The sequence below is a fragment of the Cryptomeria japonica genome, chromosome 3 (assembly GCF_030272615.1).
Source record: "Cryptomeria japonica chromosome 3, Sugi_1.0, whole genome shotgun sequence".
Classification (NCBI taxonomy): Eukaryota; Viridiplantae; Streptophyta; class Pinopsida; order Cupressales; family Cupressaceae; genus Cryptomeria; species Cryptomeria japonica.
In genome coordinates this window covers 250,298,880-250,316,202 of record NC_081407.1, presented here as the reverse complement: position 1 = coordinate 250,316,202, position 17,323 = coordinate 250,298,880, and the positions used below count along the sequence as shown (strand labels likewise).

The 17,323-nt window shown below is 31.0% G+C and overlaps 2 protein-coding genes across 2 annotated transcripts; both read right to left on the bottom strand.

Moving 5' to 3' along the window:
- Nucleotides 1–5,402: 5,402 nt before the first annotated feature.
- LOC131037205 (cationic peroxidase 1-like) lies at nt 5,403–6,823 on the bottom strand. Its single transcript, XM_057969273.2, has 4 exons — nt 6,620–6,823; nt 6,319–6,510; nt 6,033–6,198; nt 5,403–5,788 (listed from the first exon to the last, which is right to left on the bottom strand). The coding sequence occupies exons 1-4, from the start codon at nt 6,821–6,823 to the stop codon at nt 5,403–5,405; spliced, it is 948 nt and encodes a 315-aa protein (XP_057825256.2).
- A 4,636-nt stretch (nt 6,824–11,459) lies between these two features.
- LOC131037216 (cationic peroxidase 1) lies at nt 11,460–13,118 on the bottom strand. Its single transcript, XM_057969284.2, has 4 exons — nt 12,872–13,118; nt 12,581–12,772; nt 12,236–12,401; nt 11,460–12,135 (listed from the first exon to the last, which is right to left on the bottom strand). Exons 1-4 carry the CDS (start codon nt 13,082–13,084, stop codon nt 11,750–11,752), a joined length of 957 nt encoding a protein of 318 aa, XP_057825267.2. The 5' UTR covers nt 13,085–13,118; the 3' UTR covers nt 11,460–11,749.
- Between the last annotated feature and the right edge of the window lie 4,205 nt (nt 13,119–17,323).

Below are 17,323 nucleotides of genomic sequence, written 5' to 3'. Positions count from 1 at the left end.
ACAATTTGGTTCCCCATAGTTAGATATCTAAGCAATTGATGAAATGAAATCATCATACCTTTTAGAAGGATTTTTGACTCGTCTAGATCTCCTTAGAGATGGTTGTTATGTTTCCACACTTTCCTACGTCTTCTAAATCTGCACCTTCTTCTTTAGAAGGATTTTCATGCTCAATCTCTTTTGTAGATGGTTGAGTTTCCAACTAAACTTGTTGATATTGTGGTACTTGTTCATGTTCCAAATCATTTTCTACAATTTTTTATTTTGTTAGAGAAGATTCATCAAATGCTACATCTCTATTAATTATGATTTTGTGGGCAGTAGGATCCCACAATCTATATCCCTGAACTCCATCACCATAACCAACAAAGGAGTTTCTTGGATTTAGGGTCTAATTTAGAACATTGATCTTTAGAAACAAGAGCATAAGCATCACAACCAAAAAAATTAAATTTGAATAATCACATGAACAATTTGTCTATACTTCTTCGAGAATCTTACAATCTATTGCAACTAATGGTGACCAATTTACTAGATAGCATGTTGTATTGACTACTTTTGCCCATAAGTCTTGTTACAATTTGGCATTACTAATCATGCTCCTTGCTCTCTCTAGAAGAATCCCATCCATGTGTTTAACAACACCATTTTGTTGAGAAGTGTAAATCGTGGTTTTATGCCTTACAATCCTATCTTCTTTGCAATAATTTTCAAACTCCAAAGATGTTAACTCGCCTCCATAATTTGTTCTTAAACACTCGATTGATTGATCTGCCAGTACTCTTTTCAACCAAAAATCTAAACTGCTTGAATACACCAAACACATCAGCTTTGCTTTTAATAAAATAGACCCATACCTTTCTAGAGTAGTCATCTATAAATGTCACAAAATATGATATTCCTTGAAAATAAACTAAAGGGGATGGACCCTTAACATCTGAATGGACATAGTCTAGAACACCTTTACTTGTATGATTATTTGATTTAAACTTTTGTCTACATTGCTTCCCAAAGATACAATGCTTGCAAAAATTCAAATTCAAAGATTTTAAATTTGGAAGTAACTTAGGGTTTACCAATACCTTTAGCCCTTTCTCACTCATATGACCCAATAGTTGATGCCATAAATGAGTAGATTCGTCTTCTTCCTTAGATACCACCATTTCCTCATTAACCTTAATACTCCCTTCTAGCTTGTGTAGCCTTCATGACCACTAAAATACCCTTGGAAACTTTAAGTACTCCACCTTGACAATAGAATTTATAACCACTACAATCCAAAATACCCAAGGAAATCAAACTCTTTTTCAATTCTAGTACATGTCTTACATTTGTTAATGTCTTTACAACACCATCAAACATCTTGATTATAATACCCCCAATCCCAACAATCTTACAAGAAGAATTATTTCTCATAAGAACAACACCTCCATCAATAGGTTGGTAAGTGGAAAACCAACTCCTATGTGGATACATATGATCTGAAGCACTAGAATCCAAATCCATTCATCTTGATGTTATAAGATATTACAAATAAATAACACTTCACCAACCACACTTGAATAGTCTCAAGAGATTTTTCTTCCTTTTTGGATCCATCATTCTTCTCTTTCCTTTTCCAACAATCTTTCTTGAGATGCCCTGATTTATTTTAACAACAACATTGCATACCCTTTTTGCCTCTTGACTTGGATTTGGATTTACCTCTCGAACCCTCCCTCTTTTCTAACCTCTAGTCACTATTGTTTTTGATGTGGAGGTTTCTACATTAGACTTCCTTCGCACCTCTTCAGACAACAAAGCTCCCACAAAAAAATCAAATTCAAGAGAATCAATTGTACTAAAGCTAATAGAAGTGACTAAGTCATTCCAAGATTCAAGCAAAGAACATAACAGTGTGATTACTTTGTCTTCATCTTTGATTTTTACATCCATGCTACCCAATTGAAAAATAAGAGTATTGAAAACATTTAAATGATCAACAATTTTTGTACCTTCCTTCATTCGCAAACTATACAATTTACTCTTCAAGTAGATTCGGTTTGTCAAGGATTTTGTCATGTAAAGACTCTTCATTCTGCTCCATAAACTTGTAGTTGTAACTTCTCCAAGAATATTAAAGAGAACCTCATCTACCAAACGCAACCGAATTATGCTTAGGGCTCTCATATCCAAATCTTCCCAGTCCTCATCGGACATATTTATAGGTTTCTTTGATTTTCCAGAAAATGCCTTGCTGCACTAACAAATCTTGTGTCTTGAGCTTCCATAGCTTAAATTAATTTTTGCCATTAAATTTTTCCACCTTGAACCTAGCATTCAAAGCCTTTGTCTTTTGATGCTAGAAAACTCAACACAAAATTCTAACACATCCTCCGCAAAAATAATTGCTCTAATACCACACTTGTTGTGCAAGCAAAAGCAAAAACCCCATATAATTAAATATTGCAGAACAAGTTAGATGCCAAAAAAACACACAAGACAAGAATTTGCGTGGTAAAATCTTGACAAAATTCCAAGGAAACATCCACGAGAAAGGTATCGGTATTCTTATTACTCAAGAGAAAATAATTACAAACTTCACAACTGCTATCCTCTTACAGTCTGAATTTTTAGAATACAACAACAACAATTACATCATTTTTTGCCTTCATAGACAACATAAATATATACATAAATTCTTCTAAATGCAACCACCAGCAGCCTAGAAATATCTTGCTCAACTCTTTAAAAAAAAATAAGAACTTTCTCATAAAGAAAAAACTCCTTAAAAGAAAGTTGGAACTTTCTCACAAAAAAGAATGTTATTCTGAAAGTGAGAAGAAATTAAGAATTTATCATTTCTAATATTCCATGTTTATAATTATTGACATTATCTAACATAACATTGGTGAAGAAGAGTGTATTAACATATGAAGATAGTATGATCTCTACTATTCACTAATATAATTGTCAGCGATTACAATTGCAGCGCCAGAAATCGCTTGAATCCTATTAATACTAACTTGTTAGTTTTCGGCAAAACTTATCACACAAGTAACCCCAAGAGTGAAGGGACAAAATAAACGGTAATTTTGGACCATCAAATAAATGTGAATGTCAATTCACTATTCAAAAGATCTCGTCAAGGAGGAACAAATAGGGATCTAACACTAGATATTACAATAATATCATATACAAAAACAATAATAGATAGAACTACATGAGCAAAGGTCTTTTCTATTCCGGTGAATGCTCTCAACCAAATCATTTCACCAGGAAATATTCAACCATATATTTCTGTAAAGACTTGTTTGGTTCCAGTGCAATGGGCAGATAATCTGTAGATAACCCCTAATTCTCGTAGTTTTAACTTGTATCCACCATTATATTTTCTAAAACTATACTGATTATCTGAATAATTATTACTTAATGACTAGTTATCGAATTCTAGATACAGAGTATGCATGCATCTGCTTAGAAAATATTTATTATTCCTATTACTAAAAAAGAAATCAGATTTTATGGAATATCTACTAGTTAACGTTCCTCCACAAACACTCTTGGTTGTCAATTATCATATTCTGTTAATAGAACCCATAAAAGAGTATGATTTTCAAGAGCTTTGGTGGAATGTCAACAGGAACAATGGATAATATCTTGCACTTCCCAATGATTTTTCAATGACTGAAAAAGTTGAATGTCACACTTCATGTTAACCAAAGCCATATTTAAATGATTCCTTGTTAATTACTTTTCACTTCAGGATAGAAGTCAAAATTACTCCTTGCCTGAATTAAATATTTATGGTAATTACCAAACTTCTCCCTATTATAATTTCAGGTCTTTGTTGGGGAAGAAATCAGTAAGAATGGAGAATGCAAATAAACATCTTGTTATATCTTGATTTATTGGTCGAAATTACGTATATAAAGGCAAGGTTAATAATTTTAACATATTTTATTGTGGAGAAAAAATGTTGTTTTGAATTAGTACAAATATAGATTCAATTAATTGTTCAAGATTAACAAATTATTATTAAACCATGGTTTTGATCTTATTCTAGATAAATTTTAGTTAGTTAGTTAGAGTTGTTATAGTTTTAATAAATATGTATTTTAGCGCATCAATAGCAACAATTTTGATTAGTCATTCTAATTGAAAATTAATTTGTTATTTCATTTAGCAATTATTCAATTGAGGATAATGAAAATTTATTTATAATTTTATTAAATCTTATTTGAAAATCTATCCTACAAGATTGAGTAAATAATCAAAAAAAACTTTAAGATCAACAATTAAATTTTATGTCTAGAAGATACTTTGCTTAACCATAAATTTAGATGCTTGAGATTTGATTATTTGTGAGGATTAATCAAATAAAGTGTGGATTAATCTTGTGTTATTTTTGTATTAAACTACATGTGTATGAAGACTAAGAGGTAGATAGTGTTAATCTCTTTTGTAAAGTTGTTTTAAAGAATAAGCTAAACCTTAAATGTGGTTGTTATCTTTTAAGTGACGAAATTAAATGAAATTTGAAACAATATATATAACTTAATGACAGTCATCAATGAGATTTATGTGTTAAATAATCATCAAGTATATATTCTTGGTTTTTTTCTCAACAAGTTGATATTACATGGTTATCATTTGTATAATTGGTTTTTCCACTAGCATTACTTACTATAAATTTATATTATTATAATCTTGGTTATCACTTTGGCCTTGTTCATCTCTGCAATGATCTATGATTTGATATTGATATTCTTGTTTGTCAAGTTATTTTCATCTTGATAATTTAGATTATTTTTAGTGATCAAGTTGACATTCATTAACCTCATTTTCTTATAAGTTCATATATTTAGATAATTCATGTTATTCCCAACCACCAAATAAGTCTTGTCAATTAACATCCAATTTTTAAACCATCCTATAAATAGGCCACATTGACCACGGTGTAGAATAACATAAATGTGACCCAACTCTCTAGATACCTTAGAAGATAGTAGATCCCATTTTCACTATCTTTTTTTAGGAGAGGTGAAATAACCCTACTTTACCCATGTTGCATGTGTCATTTTGACCATCAGCACTTAATATGGTGTAATAGGATTTTATTATTTTTATTAAATATTTATATTTTTATAAGTGGAAAGTGTACTAAAACTTTTAGTTTCATTATTTTTTAAAAAATATGAAAAATAAATATTAATCATTTTGAAATTTATTAATATTATTAAAAAGATAAAATAGTTTTGATCATTCAAATTACTATAATAAAAATATGAAAAGATCATGATAAATTTTAATATAACCATAGAAGTATTTATCTATCCATATATTTTTAAGAACAAAAAACATATAAGAACTTTAGTTTTATTAACTAATTTAAAAAACTTACATTAATATCATAATACATATTAATTAATTTTTCTACAGTTATTTCTAACTTCTCCATTGGATCCTATGAGAGAATTGATGTTTCCCATATTCACCATAGATGTTGCAAAATCATTGAAAAAACTAGCTGAATTGGTGCTATAGGTAGTATCTAGAGCATCACTAGAGCCTCCACCAAATAATGCTTGATCAGAGTGGAGAAGTCCCTTTTGTACTTTCAAATTTTTGTAGTAAGTATTGTCAAAGAAATTGGGAGTGGTAAGGTCTAAAGGTGAAATGTTGTTATCACCACCATTTCCTGGACAATTTGCTTTGAGAGAAGCAGCAAATGTAGAGTCAATATTGGTATCATTATAGATACGAGATCTGAATGCAACACACCTTGCTTGACCAATTGTATGAGCACCTAAAATACATTCAATTGAAACACATAGAAGATTCAATCAATATCATTTTGGTATAATCTAGCTTATAGTTGATATTATTACTTTATATAATGAAAGTATCTAATTATATTGATAATTGAAAAACTAATATTTTTTATTAATCGAATCTATTTGATTTCAATACATCAACTAATTTTTTTAATCATTAAAATATAACCATTTTAATTGAATCTTGTAAATTTATGCTCAATACTTCAAAAATACCTGAAAGGACAATCATGTCCTTAGTAGAAAGACCTTGATCATTAAATGTCTTAATAAGTGCATCAAGATCACCAAATGGATTAGGTAGGTTGCTATTAGCACCACTTAGACTTGCAGTAGTTGAATCTCTTCTTCCCAACTGTACTATCCATGTTGGTCCACCCAACTAATATCACCAACACAAAAGTATGATAGATAAATTTATAATAATAATAATAAATTTAAAATCTCTAAATTTGTTGAAAATATGTTTCATTCCACATTCCCAAAATCAGTAGTAGTGTACCAGGACAACAGAATCACGAGCAGCAATGGCGAGTATATCAGCACAAGACACAACCCCAGTGCAGGCAGCTTCTAAACGACTTTTAATGGTGTCTATCACATCGAATCCTCTCAGAGAATTCACATTTGCCAGTCCACCCTTTTCTCCAGTGAATGTGGACGTATCATCCAACAGTACAGACCCATCACACCCCTGCAAACAAAAGCAATATTATCATACACTTACAAATCTATTGGAAAAGCCCTATATGAACTAAAACAAAACAAAAAGAACATGTGGGGGATTAAATTTCTAGTTGAACAAAACAGTCATGGAAGTGAAGGCGGAGCAAAGAAGCACCCATCCTTTTCTCCTTTACCAGAGCCTGAGCAACAGCAAATTTTACTATAGACAATGCTTGTGGGCATGCCACAGCATAAAATGTTGGACTGAGCTGCCCATTGGCCATACTTGAAAATAGTATGACTAAGGCAATAATACATGCAAAAATACTGGTAGTCTTCATGGTTGATTTGCGTTGCTATGCAGGTCAAAGAAATCAGACTAGGAAGAAATTGGTGTGTAGAGTTTGAGAAAACATGGGCTTTTATAATGGCTGAGAAGATTCTTCTTCAGTGAAATTGTGAGGGAAGGAGAAAGGAATAAGCTTTTTAAATGAATGACAGTGACCTGGATAAGAGATTGCATAATACTCCCAAATTGGACAGCTGGGCAATGGATCCAAATGGCCCAACTTGATCAAATTTTAATAGATTTCATGTGGACTTAATCATAATCCTCCTCCTATGGGTTGACGTAGTAGTGCATGTTTTACGGCTTGACAAAAAGACTGCAACAAAAATTAGGTTAAATATATATTTATGAAGTTCTTCTTGTTTGCATGTACCCATTTATCTGCATTGACTGTGGATGGTTTTTGTCATTATCTTGTTTACATTTCTCAATCAAGGCCTGTAGAAGTGTGGAAAAATTTGCTCTTGATCTCTACATTTAAGAGTATGTAGTTGTCGGTTTAGTAAATAAAGAGATTTTTTTGGACTGATACTACATAAATGATTCACGTCAAATGTGATATATATCAAAATAGATTGTTTGTTCAAACATGATAACATCTCATCACCATATGTTTAGGCGGTTGATTGTCCACACAATTGTTCAGACAAAATATGAGTTCAAATATTATGAATGTAGTTAGTCAACGTACAAACACTAATATAAACACCGGTCTAGATGACAGCTTTAAAATGATTGTATATGTATATTGGTAAAAAGTGTATATTTTATATTTTTATCATTTATTATGATGGATGGCTTTAAGTATTTGTTATAAAATATGAATTTTTTATTTATTTTTTTATTTTTTTAATTTAAATTTTTATTTTATTTTCAAAGATAAAATCTAAATTCTTTTATAATAATTTTCAATTATTGACTTGTTTAATATATTTCTAAATTTATTTTTTACTTATAATTTAATATATTTTACTTCTATATTTGTAAATTTGGTTTTTAAAGTTTTGAATTCAAGGTTAATTATGGGTCAAAGTAGACTCCCTTTTTAATAGAAAAAATCAAATTTATATGTTAAGAAAAGTATAATAAGTCAGCATTCATTAATGATATGATCATCAATTATCTACAAAATATACATCACACATCAACATATTCTAACCATTGTCTCAATGTTAGTCTATTATGAAACCCTAGCTCCATGTTAGGTCTTTTCATAACCCATTTAGATTGTGTTTTGAGTTTCAAGTTTTCCTCATTGGCACACTACCTAATGTATTCAGTACATAATATTTTAAAAAGTATAAATAAATATTTCAAAACAAATCCAAGGGTTGGGGCTTGTTATAACAAGAATCTCCATTTTTAGCAAGATCATAAAGGTGTAACTTATTAATACAATTATAAATCCAAACATCAAGGAGAATATTTGTTTATAGGTATAGAAGGTTTGCAGGTCTTGGCTTTATTTTTAGACTCATAGTTCATTTCTACACACCAAGCTTAGATTCATAAGTGCCTAATTCTCAATATTTAGATGCATAAGGTCCTTTCACCATGCCTTCTAATCTTTAGTATTGCCAATGCTCGCTTACAAAGCTAGTTTATGGGAAATGATGAGGAGTGATCATTCTTTGCAGTTGACACTATGGAAATATTGAGGAATGATTAGTCACCAAATTCATTTTATCTAATTAGTAGCCATAGGTAAGATTTTGTCTTCTAGTATAAATCTAATTAAGAGGTTGTCCAAGTTATCATGTATAAAATCCAATGTAATATTGTTTAGTGACACATTGTTTGGGAGTCTCTATAGATAATATATGGTTTTCTAGGCGATCAATTTTATTAGTTTTATTTATCTTTAATTATCAATTTTTAAACCTCTGGGAACATTCTCACACATCTCACACAATTAAAAATGAAAAAGAGATCCCTTTCTTAACAATTGGTCAACAACTAATTGCATTCTAATAATAAGCCTATCTCATAATCCTAAATTAACTTTATCCTTATGACTATATTTTGAGGGTCGGTCCTTAGGTTTGTGGGGCGTGTATTTTTGATAATAATCCATTGGCATCATTCTTGGGGTTTTGGTAAACTTTTATTTAGTACTTAAGGTATTATCCAATGGTTGAGGTGTTCTCAAAGATCTATTGAATACTCAAATCAAAATTAGTTTATGGTGTGAAGACTAGTGACTCTATCTTAAAGAGTTTTTCTACAAGAATCATTTATGATTGAATATAAAAGGGATGAGATCCAAAATCACTACTCCTGATATGGAAAGATTTTAATATTAAACTCGTGAATTTTTTATAATATGTGATGATTTTAGCAATATTTTTTTTATTTGACCATGTAGATTTGTATTACCAATATTTTGAATCAAACTCCATAATCCATCTTTAGGGTAAAAGCAACAAAAGAGAAAATATGGATAATAGAGTTTGATCCAAAATATTGATAAAGAAAATCTACATGGTTAAAGCCTAAATAATATTGGCCAAAGATACTAATATTCCTACCAAGGGACAACACTTTCCTTAGAAAACTAAATATCTATGAGAAATTCTACTAATACCTTCTCTCATGATCATGATGTTAGTGCTTTTACAAGGAAGGATATTATTTTAGAACTTATACATAAATATATATCTCATGATTCAATAGATAATATCATTATAAATGATAGAAAAACTTAGCATTATGGTCTTAATTTTCAAAATATAATATCTCGAGAGAATAGGAATAGAAATATAAATTTCTTGGTCAACTTAAAAACATGGTTATGCAAAATCCTTATAAAATAATCCATTTTCTAGCTCACATACTATTTACTCTACTTCCTCACATGGAAAAGTAGAAAATGACATTGTATTTCATTATTCTTAGAGACCTATTCAACCTAATGTAGATAATTTTGAGAAAACTATAGATGAAAGAATAAACTTTATTGAAGAAATTAGAGCTAGATATCATGATCTACAAGCCCAACTAGCCTAAAACCATATCCATCATAAAAGAAAAATTGGTCATTTACATCAGGAACATCCAACATATTAGCCTAATCATCCACAAAATAATAGAAGAAATTCACATTGAATAACTATATAAAAGCCACATCTTATTAGACAACCTTTTAAACTTGAAAAGTGTACACAACTAGACTTGTACAAAGTCCGCAAACTATCCAAAACTTATTCCAAATGATATTAGAGAAAAAACTCCTATTTTTCAAAGAAACAATATAGTCACTAGTAAAAAGTATTTAAGGTAGTTCATTAACATAAGAAATGACCATGAGATTGATGATGAGAATGTCATTATTAGATTGTTTATTGTCTTTATGGGAGAGCTCTATAGAGTAGCATAAAATTTTGTTTGTTAAAACTATTGACCATGGAATGAATTTATGAGAGCACTTAGGTTGTAATATTGAGATAATATTGATCCTGTAATTTCATAATTTGACTAATATAAAAAAGGGTACAACTAAATTTGTATTTGATTTCAATTATGTTTTTTTCTATCATGAGAAAATGTTTTCCCTATGTCAAGCCAAATGAATCCATGTGTCTAGTTTTATATGATGGATCCTTTGATTATAAAATCAAATTTTATCTTAAAGAAAAAAACCTATAGAATTTAAGTAAGGACCACAATTTAGCCACTAACATTGAAGGGAATATGAGTGCATTAATAAAAAAAATTAAGAGGGAATGTGCGAAATTTGTTCCACCGAATAAGGTTGATTCAAACAAGCTATTATCCACAAATGATCATTTGGACAAGCTTAAGAGTGTATTGAAGTCATATAGATTGATGAGGAATGAAAAGGATTACTATCTTGTATTGTTGGACAACATAGTAATTAGTAAACATGCATATCTAATAGGCCCTATAAATATTACTATTTAAAGAAGCCTAATTCAAATGAAAAACATGCAACACCAAGGCATCAAAATTATAGGTCGCATTGCCTATGACATGGCTAATGTTCGTAATGATTTGCCAGACCTATTACTCATTTGCCCCATACACTAACGTCCCATGTGATACAAGTAATTTGTGTGTAGTGATAGCTAATGATTATCCTATTGGAATTCCTTTGAGTGGCAATAAGCAATCCATCAACCCAATCCCTATTCCAGATACCTCCCCTAGGGTGTTGATTCTAAACCTTGCACCATGATCTATAGGAGGATGAGAGATGTCTCTCAAATTGTTGCATTGCCTCAAAATTAAAAAAAAAACATAAGATGGGTTTCTTTGGTGTAAGTTTTTTTTCTTTTTTATCATTGCTTAGAATGGGTAGGAGCCCTAGTATTCCCTTGTTGTCATTTGTCTTGGCAATTTTGCTATAGTTGTGTTGTTTAATACTATTTAAATATTGTTTGTCTTATCTTTCATTGCTTTGTAAAAGGGTTGGAGCCTTTTGAAAAACTCCTCTTACCTAATAAAATACAATCGATTTTACTAATATGTGTTTTGTAAAATCATAAAAATATTTAATCAGTTATAAATATTTTATTTTATTTTTACAATTTTGATGGTAAATTTTTTAACATTTGAAAATCATTTTATAAATATAAAAAATTGAAAAATATCCACTAGACCAAAATTATGAAATGAAAGATTGAAACTTAGAAAATATATTTTTTAGATATAAATATTTGACAATCTCCAGAGCGAGTTACTACCTTTTTTTAAAACAGAAGACCGTGGGCGTTACCAAACTCTCACGCTGGTTTTTCTTCTTAAACCATAGATACATATTACTTTGTTTTGGCGTTTGTTTTGCCAAAAAGTATTAATAAGACGAAGTAGTACAAATTATTAAAGACAGCCTTTCAAATCATGCACACAATATCTTGCGATCTTGTGTCGCGTTCTTTCTAAAGATGTTTTTGATATCTCAGTTAGTTTTCCTACAGTCTGTTCGTACTTCTCCGCTGGTGCCTGTGAGAGGACTGATGTTCCCCATATTCACCATAGCTGTTGCAAAATCACTGAAAAAAGTGGTTGGATTTGTACTATAGGTAGTGACCATGGCATCCGTAGAACCTCCATTAAATAGTGCTTGATCAGAGTGAAGGAGCCCTTTCTTGCTTCTCAGATTTTTGTAATAATTATTGTCAAAGACAGTGGGAGTGACAAGGTCTAAAGGTGAGAGATTGGCATCACCACCATTGCTTGGACAATTCGCCTTAACAGAGGTGGCAAATGCAGAATCGATATTGGTATCATTGAAGATGCGAGATCTGAAGACGGTGCATCTTGCTTGACCAATTGTGTGAGCACCTAAAATACATGGGTGCCATTAAATTGCTTGCTTATTAACTTTGTCATCAAAATTTTAAATTAAAACCCGGAAAAAATTTACTCTAAGGCTTGCAAATACCTGAAAGAGCAATCATATCCTTAGTAGAAAGACCTTGTGCTTGAAATGCAGAGATAAGTGTACTTAAATCTGAGGAAGGAGAAGGCAGATTGCTATTGGCAGTACTTAAGCTTGCAGTAGTTGAGTCTCTTCTTCCCAACGGTACTGTCCATGTTGGCCCTCCCAACTAGCAATCACAAAACACAAAGATAGCCCACAATAAGATTGTCCAAGGTCCATAAAAGAAAAATGTAAATAACAAGTTTACAGGCCCTTTACATACTGAAAATTAAGCAAACGTTTATTGGTTAGCAAATAGAGATGAAATAATATGGTAGAGAAGGTGAAGAAGGGAAAAGCATTTACAAGTACAACTGAATCACGAGCAGCAATGGTTACAATATCTGCGCAAGACACAACTCCACTGCAAACAGCTTCTAACCGACTTTTAATGGTGTCTATCACTTCGTACCCTCTCACAGAATTTGCATTTGGTCCGGCGGTCTTTTCTCCAGTGAATGTGGAGGTATCGTTCAACAGTATGGATCCATCACATCCCTTTAAAGGAAAAAAAAACCCTGATCATGTTACTTACAGATCTATTAGAAAAATCAGAATAGAAATGAAATTCTAACATTATGGAGACTAAGTTCTTACATTTACAAAACAATCATGAAAGTGAAGGCGGAGCAAGGATGCAGCCATTCGTTTCTCTTTTGCCACAGCTGCAGTAACAGCAGCCTTAACTGTACTCAATGCAGAGGGACATGACGTGGCATAGAATGTTGAACTGAGTTGGCCATTGGAACCTCTAAAACATAGAATGATGAGCAAAGCAGTAATACATGCAAAAAGACTAGTAGTCTTCATTTGCTATGCACGTCAACAATGTAGACTGTGGTGTGGGAGAATGTAGGAAGAGATAAGCTTCTTATAAGGACTAAGGAGATTCATCTTTGCTCAAACTTCTCCACAGTGAAAGTGACTGAGTGTGCGTGGAAAAGCTTATTATTTGTCGACCTTGACTTTGCTAATCCTGCCAAATGGGACAGGTGGGCAATGGGCCCAAGCCATACCGTGTATCTACGACCAAAGTATGAATTAGCCTTGTTTCACTTGGTTGTCAGCATCTCTATTGTCAGCATCTCTCTGGGGATTATGGCTTAACCATTTCTTGTGGATCAGATTAAATTTGGCATTTGTATCAAAAATTGACAGTTTGAACTTTTGATGCAAGTGCAAATGATTCCAACAATTGGTATCAGAGCCTTGGGTCATGGGTTCGAGTCTCCCTTCAATGGGTGCTGAAGGCTCAGTTGGTGTTGGGGGAGATTGTTGACTTTGTGGTCAGCACCTCCTTGGGGACTCATGACATGGCTTAACTGCCTTTCGTGGGTCAGGTTAAGTCTGACGTTTGTATCAAGCATTGATAGTTTGAGTTTTTGGCGCAATAGCAAACGATTCCAACATACCTATTGTGACATTATCATCTATTTATGGAATGTTAAAAAGGTTGTGTAGGTATGCCTTTTTCTTTTTTTGTGGGGGAGGGGGGTATTTGTTTGATTAAGGATTATACCATGTTAATTTTGCATATTTATCATTTTTAGAAAAGAAAATGGCAATATCTTGAGTGATAGAAAGTAGTCTACACAATATATAATTCTTAAAAAATCTGTGATATAAAATTATATTATAATTTTATTAAATACAAATAATAGAGATTTTTTTAGTTTAATTAAGTAAATAAATATATTTAAATTAAAATAATTTAATGGTTGAAAAAGTAATTTGTAGTTAAATAGATTAGAATAAATTAAATTAGCTAATACAAAAATATATATAGTTGTGATATAACTAATATCAAATAAAAAGAAGATTGTTTGACATTGGAATTGATGAATGATTGTTGTTTGTTAAAGATGCATTTTACAAATGTTATAGAAAATCATATATGGATTAGAATGAAAATAGTCTCTTACTTTGCATTAGATCAGCTTCTATTTATTAATCTAGTTTACAATTGTAAAGTTGTTTTATATTAATATCCGATGGTCTCTAGATCCTACACTATGAACTCGAAAAGTAGAATGGTAGACAATGATATTCTTTATGACACTCTCAAGATTTTTTGATCAAACTGGCAGTACTTAAAAATATCTTGGTAGATAATAAGTTCCAAACATGCACATGATTTATAGAATGATTGCTAGACATATAAATATTCATAAAGATAGATACAAAGAAAGTAAGAAAAAACAACTATAAACAAAAATTCTCCATCCTAGACAACGATATTCTCTATGACACTCTCAAGATTTTTTGATCAAACTGACAGTACTTAAAAATATCTTGATAGATAATAAGTTTCAAACATGCACATGATTTCTTGGTAGTAAAATCAACTAAAAACAAAAATACTCCATCCGTAATTATATAAACAGATAAAACAATATATCTGATCAAAATCGAATCTAAGTGAAACATACATAAAAGATGCTTTACTATTACAAATCTATATTGATTTCTCTTTTATAAATGACAAATAATAATTAATAAGCACATCACTTTCTTTGAAAAAACAGCTTTTTGCATTTACCTCAATTATTACATTGACAAAAGGTGATTTAGATATTGCTTTTTCCTTACTGTCTTAATTAAGGCCTGTAGCAAATGTTGAAACTTTTCTGTTAGTCACTATAACATGCAATCACAATTGTTCTTATCCACTGTATATTACTATTATTATTACAGTGGGCATTACATGTCAATTAACTTTGAAATTTTGAATGGATGTGCAAGTATCGAATACATCATATCAAATGAAAGTGTGCTGGAATTTCAGTCAATATATGACAAAATTCTTATTGGCAATGAACAGTGCAAAGTCAATTGATGCTTTAAGATGATGCGTGTAAATAGTATAAAATAGTTCAAAATAGATAGAAAAGCACTTACCAAAGAAAGTGCTGGCTGATGTATACTCGCTAAATTTTATAAACATGCGGATGACAACCACGTTAAAATGATGCCACACAAATGTTTAAGAAAGTTGAAAGGGTTAAATTTAATTTGAAGGATTCTTCTTAAACAATTCTACTAGTTGCAAACACTTGGAACAGGATACATTTTATTGAAGCAATTAAGTTGTTAAGTCTAGATTATATGTAGAAAAAAGAAGTCTTCTGAATTTGTTAAGAAGAAGTAGTGTATACACAATTTTATATTAATTATAGAATTGACATAGTATTTGAGGGTAGTTAATTATTTATGATAGGGAGTTCAATGAGATAAATTTGCATTTAAGAAAAGCATAGTAGAGTTTAGTATGACATTTTTAAGTAGATAAGACAATTTGATTGATAAGATAAAATTATTTTTAGTTTATTATGACATCTTAGAGTAGATAAAACAATTTTATTGATAACAGAAAATTAGTTTTAGTCACAAATATACGAGAATGTAAAGAAATTTGTTCGAAGTTATAGGACTTGTCAAGTTTCATAATATAGTCAAAATGTGAGTTTGAATCAATGATTACCAATACTAGAGGGGTCATAAGAAGATGTGATAATTTTATATTAGGATTTATAAAAAATGCAAAAGGGGAATGAATTAATGTTTGGAGTTGTAAATAGATTTTTGAAATGAAACATTTCATTTAATGTAAGAAAAAAAATGATGTGATACATACAGTTGACTTAATTTTTAAATAAGTTATAATGTTGAATGGCCTTTTAAAGAGTATCACTCTACACGAAGACTCATAGCTTCTTCTACATTTTTTGAAGACATTATGGAAGAAATGAAGAATGATTGAGGATTCTAGCTAAACTGTGAAAAAAATTACACACAATATTTCAAATAATAGGAGTATAGGGAAAACACCATTTGTGGTTGCATGTGACAATAGTCCAATGAATATATCATAGTTTAGGGACATCAATAATGAGGAGAAGAAGAGTGCAGAAGTAGAAGAATTTTTAGAATGCATGTAAGACTTACAAGTGGAAATAAGAAGTCATCTTTCTAATAAAAATGAATGTCTAATATAAGGAGTTAGCTAACAAAAAGAGAAGATATAAGGAGTTTGAGGTTGGAGATTAAATAATGATATATCTTAGAAAGAAACGATTTACACTTCGAACATTTAACAAGTTAATGACGAAGAACTTAATTTTTGACATAAATTTGATGGGAACTCATTATTTCAAACCTTGGTTGAAGGATTGGAAATGATTTCTTGATAATATTTTTTTTATATTTATAGGTCCTCTTAGGGTTATTCCTAATTCTTACCTCATCTACACATGGTGTATCGACTTAACTCCTACTTCTAGATACATTTTTCTTATGTGGTTTGGCAAAAAATGCTTTAGAGAGTTTGGGATGTTAATCAAGAGTGCAAATTGGCTCACTTTTCTTGGTGTTTGTTGCACCAAGGACTTCTTCTCAGAACCTATATTAGCCACATGGGCATACGCACTTTGAATCCCCATTTTTATTGCCAAATTGATTCATGCCCTAACATCTCTTTGGGTTTTGTCCTCAGCATAAGAACCCTAGAATGGGATCCATGACTTTGCAAGGCCCTTTAGGCCTAATCCATTCTAATGGAACATGATTCTTCTTCAAGATTGGCCAAACCTAACTCACAATTTTACCCAAATATGGCACACTTTTAGGGTGGAAATATTACATTCAATATAAGGAAACACAAAAATTTCATATTAATTAAACACACTTACACTAATAAATATTTCTCTCTATATTCTAAATTTGTGATTTTATCTAATTCTTATGAAGATTTAGGTGCAAGATATTAAATTTGCACTTGAAATAGCACATCTATAGGAGCTATTGGACCACCAGGGAAATACCCCTTGCACTATTTCCTAGGTCCCTCTTCACTCCTCTCTCCTTGGGCATTGGCATGGGCATAAACACTCTTCTAAATTGGACAATCATGAAAATCATAGGTCTCACTCTCATGGTTTAGTGCCACATAATCCCAAGGACTCTACTACTTGTGTCGAGGATGGTCTCAACCCTCATGATTTCCTTCTCCTCAATAAGACACTATTTGGCTAAACACTAACAAATTTTCTC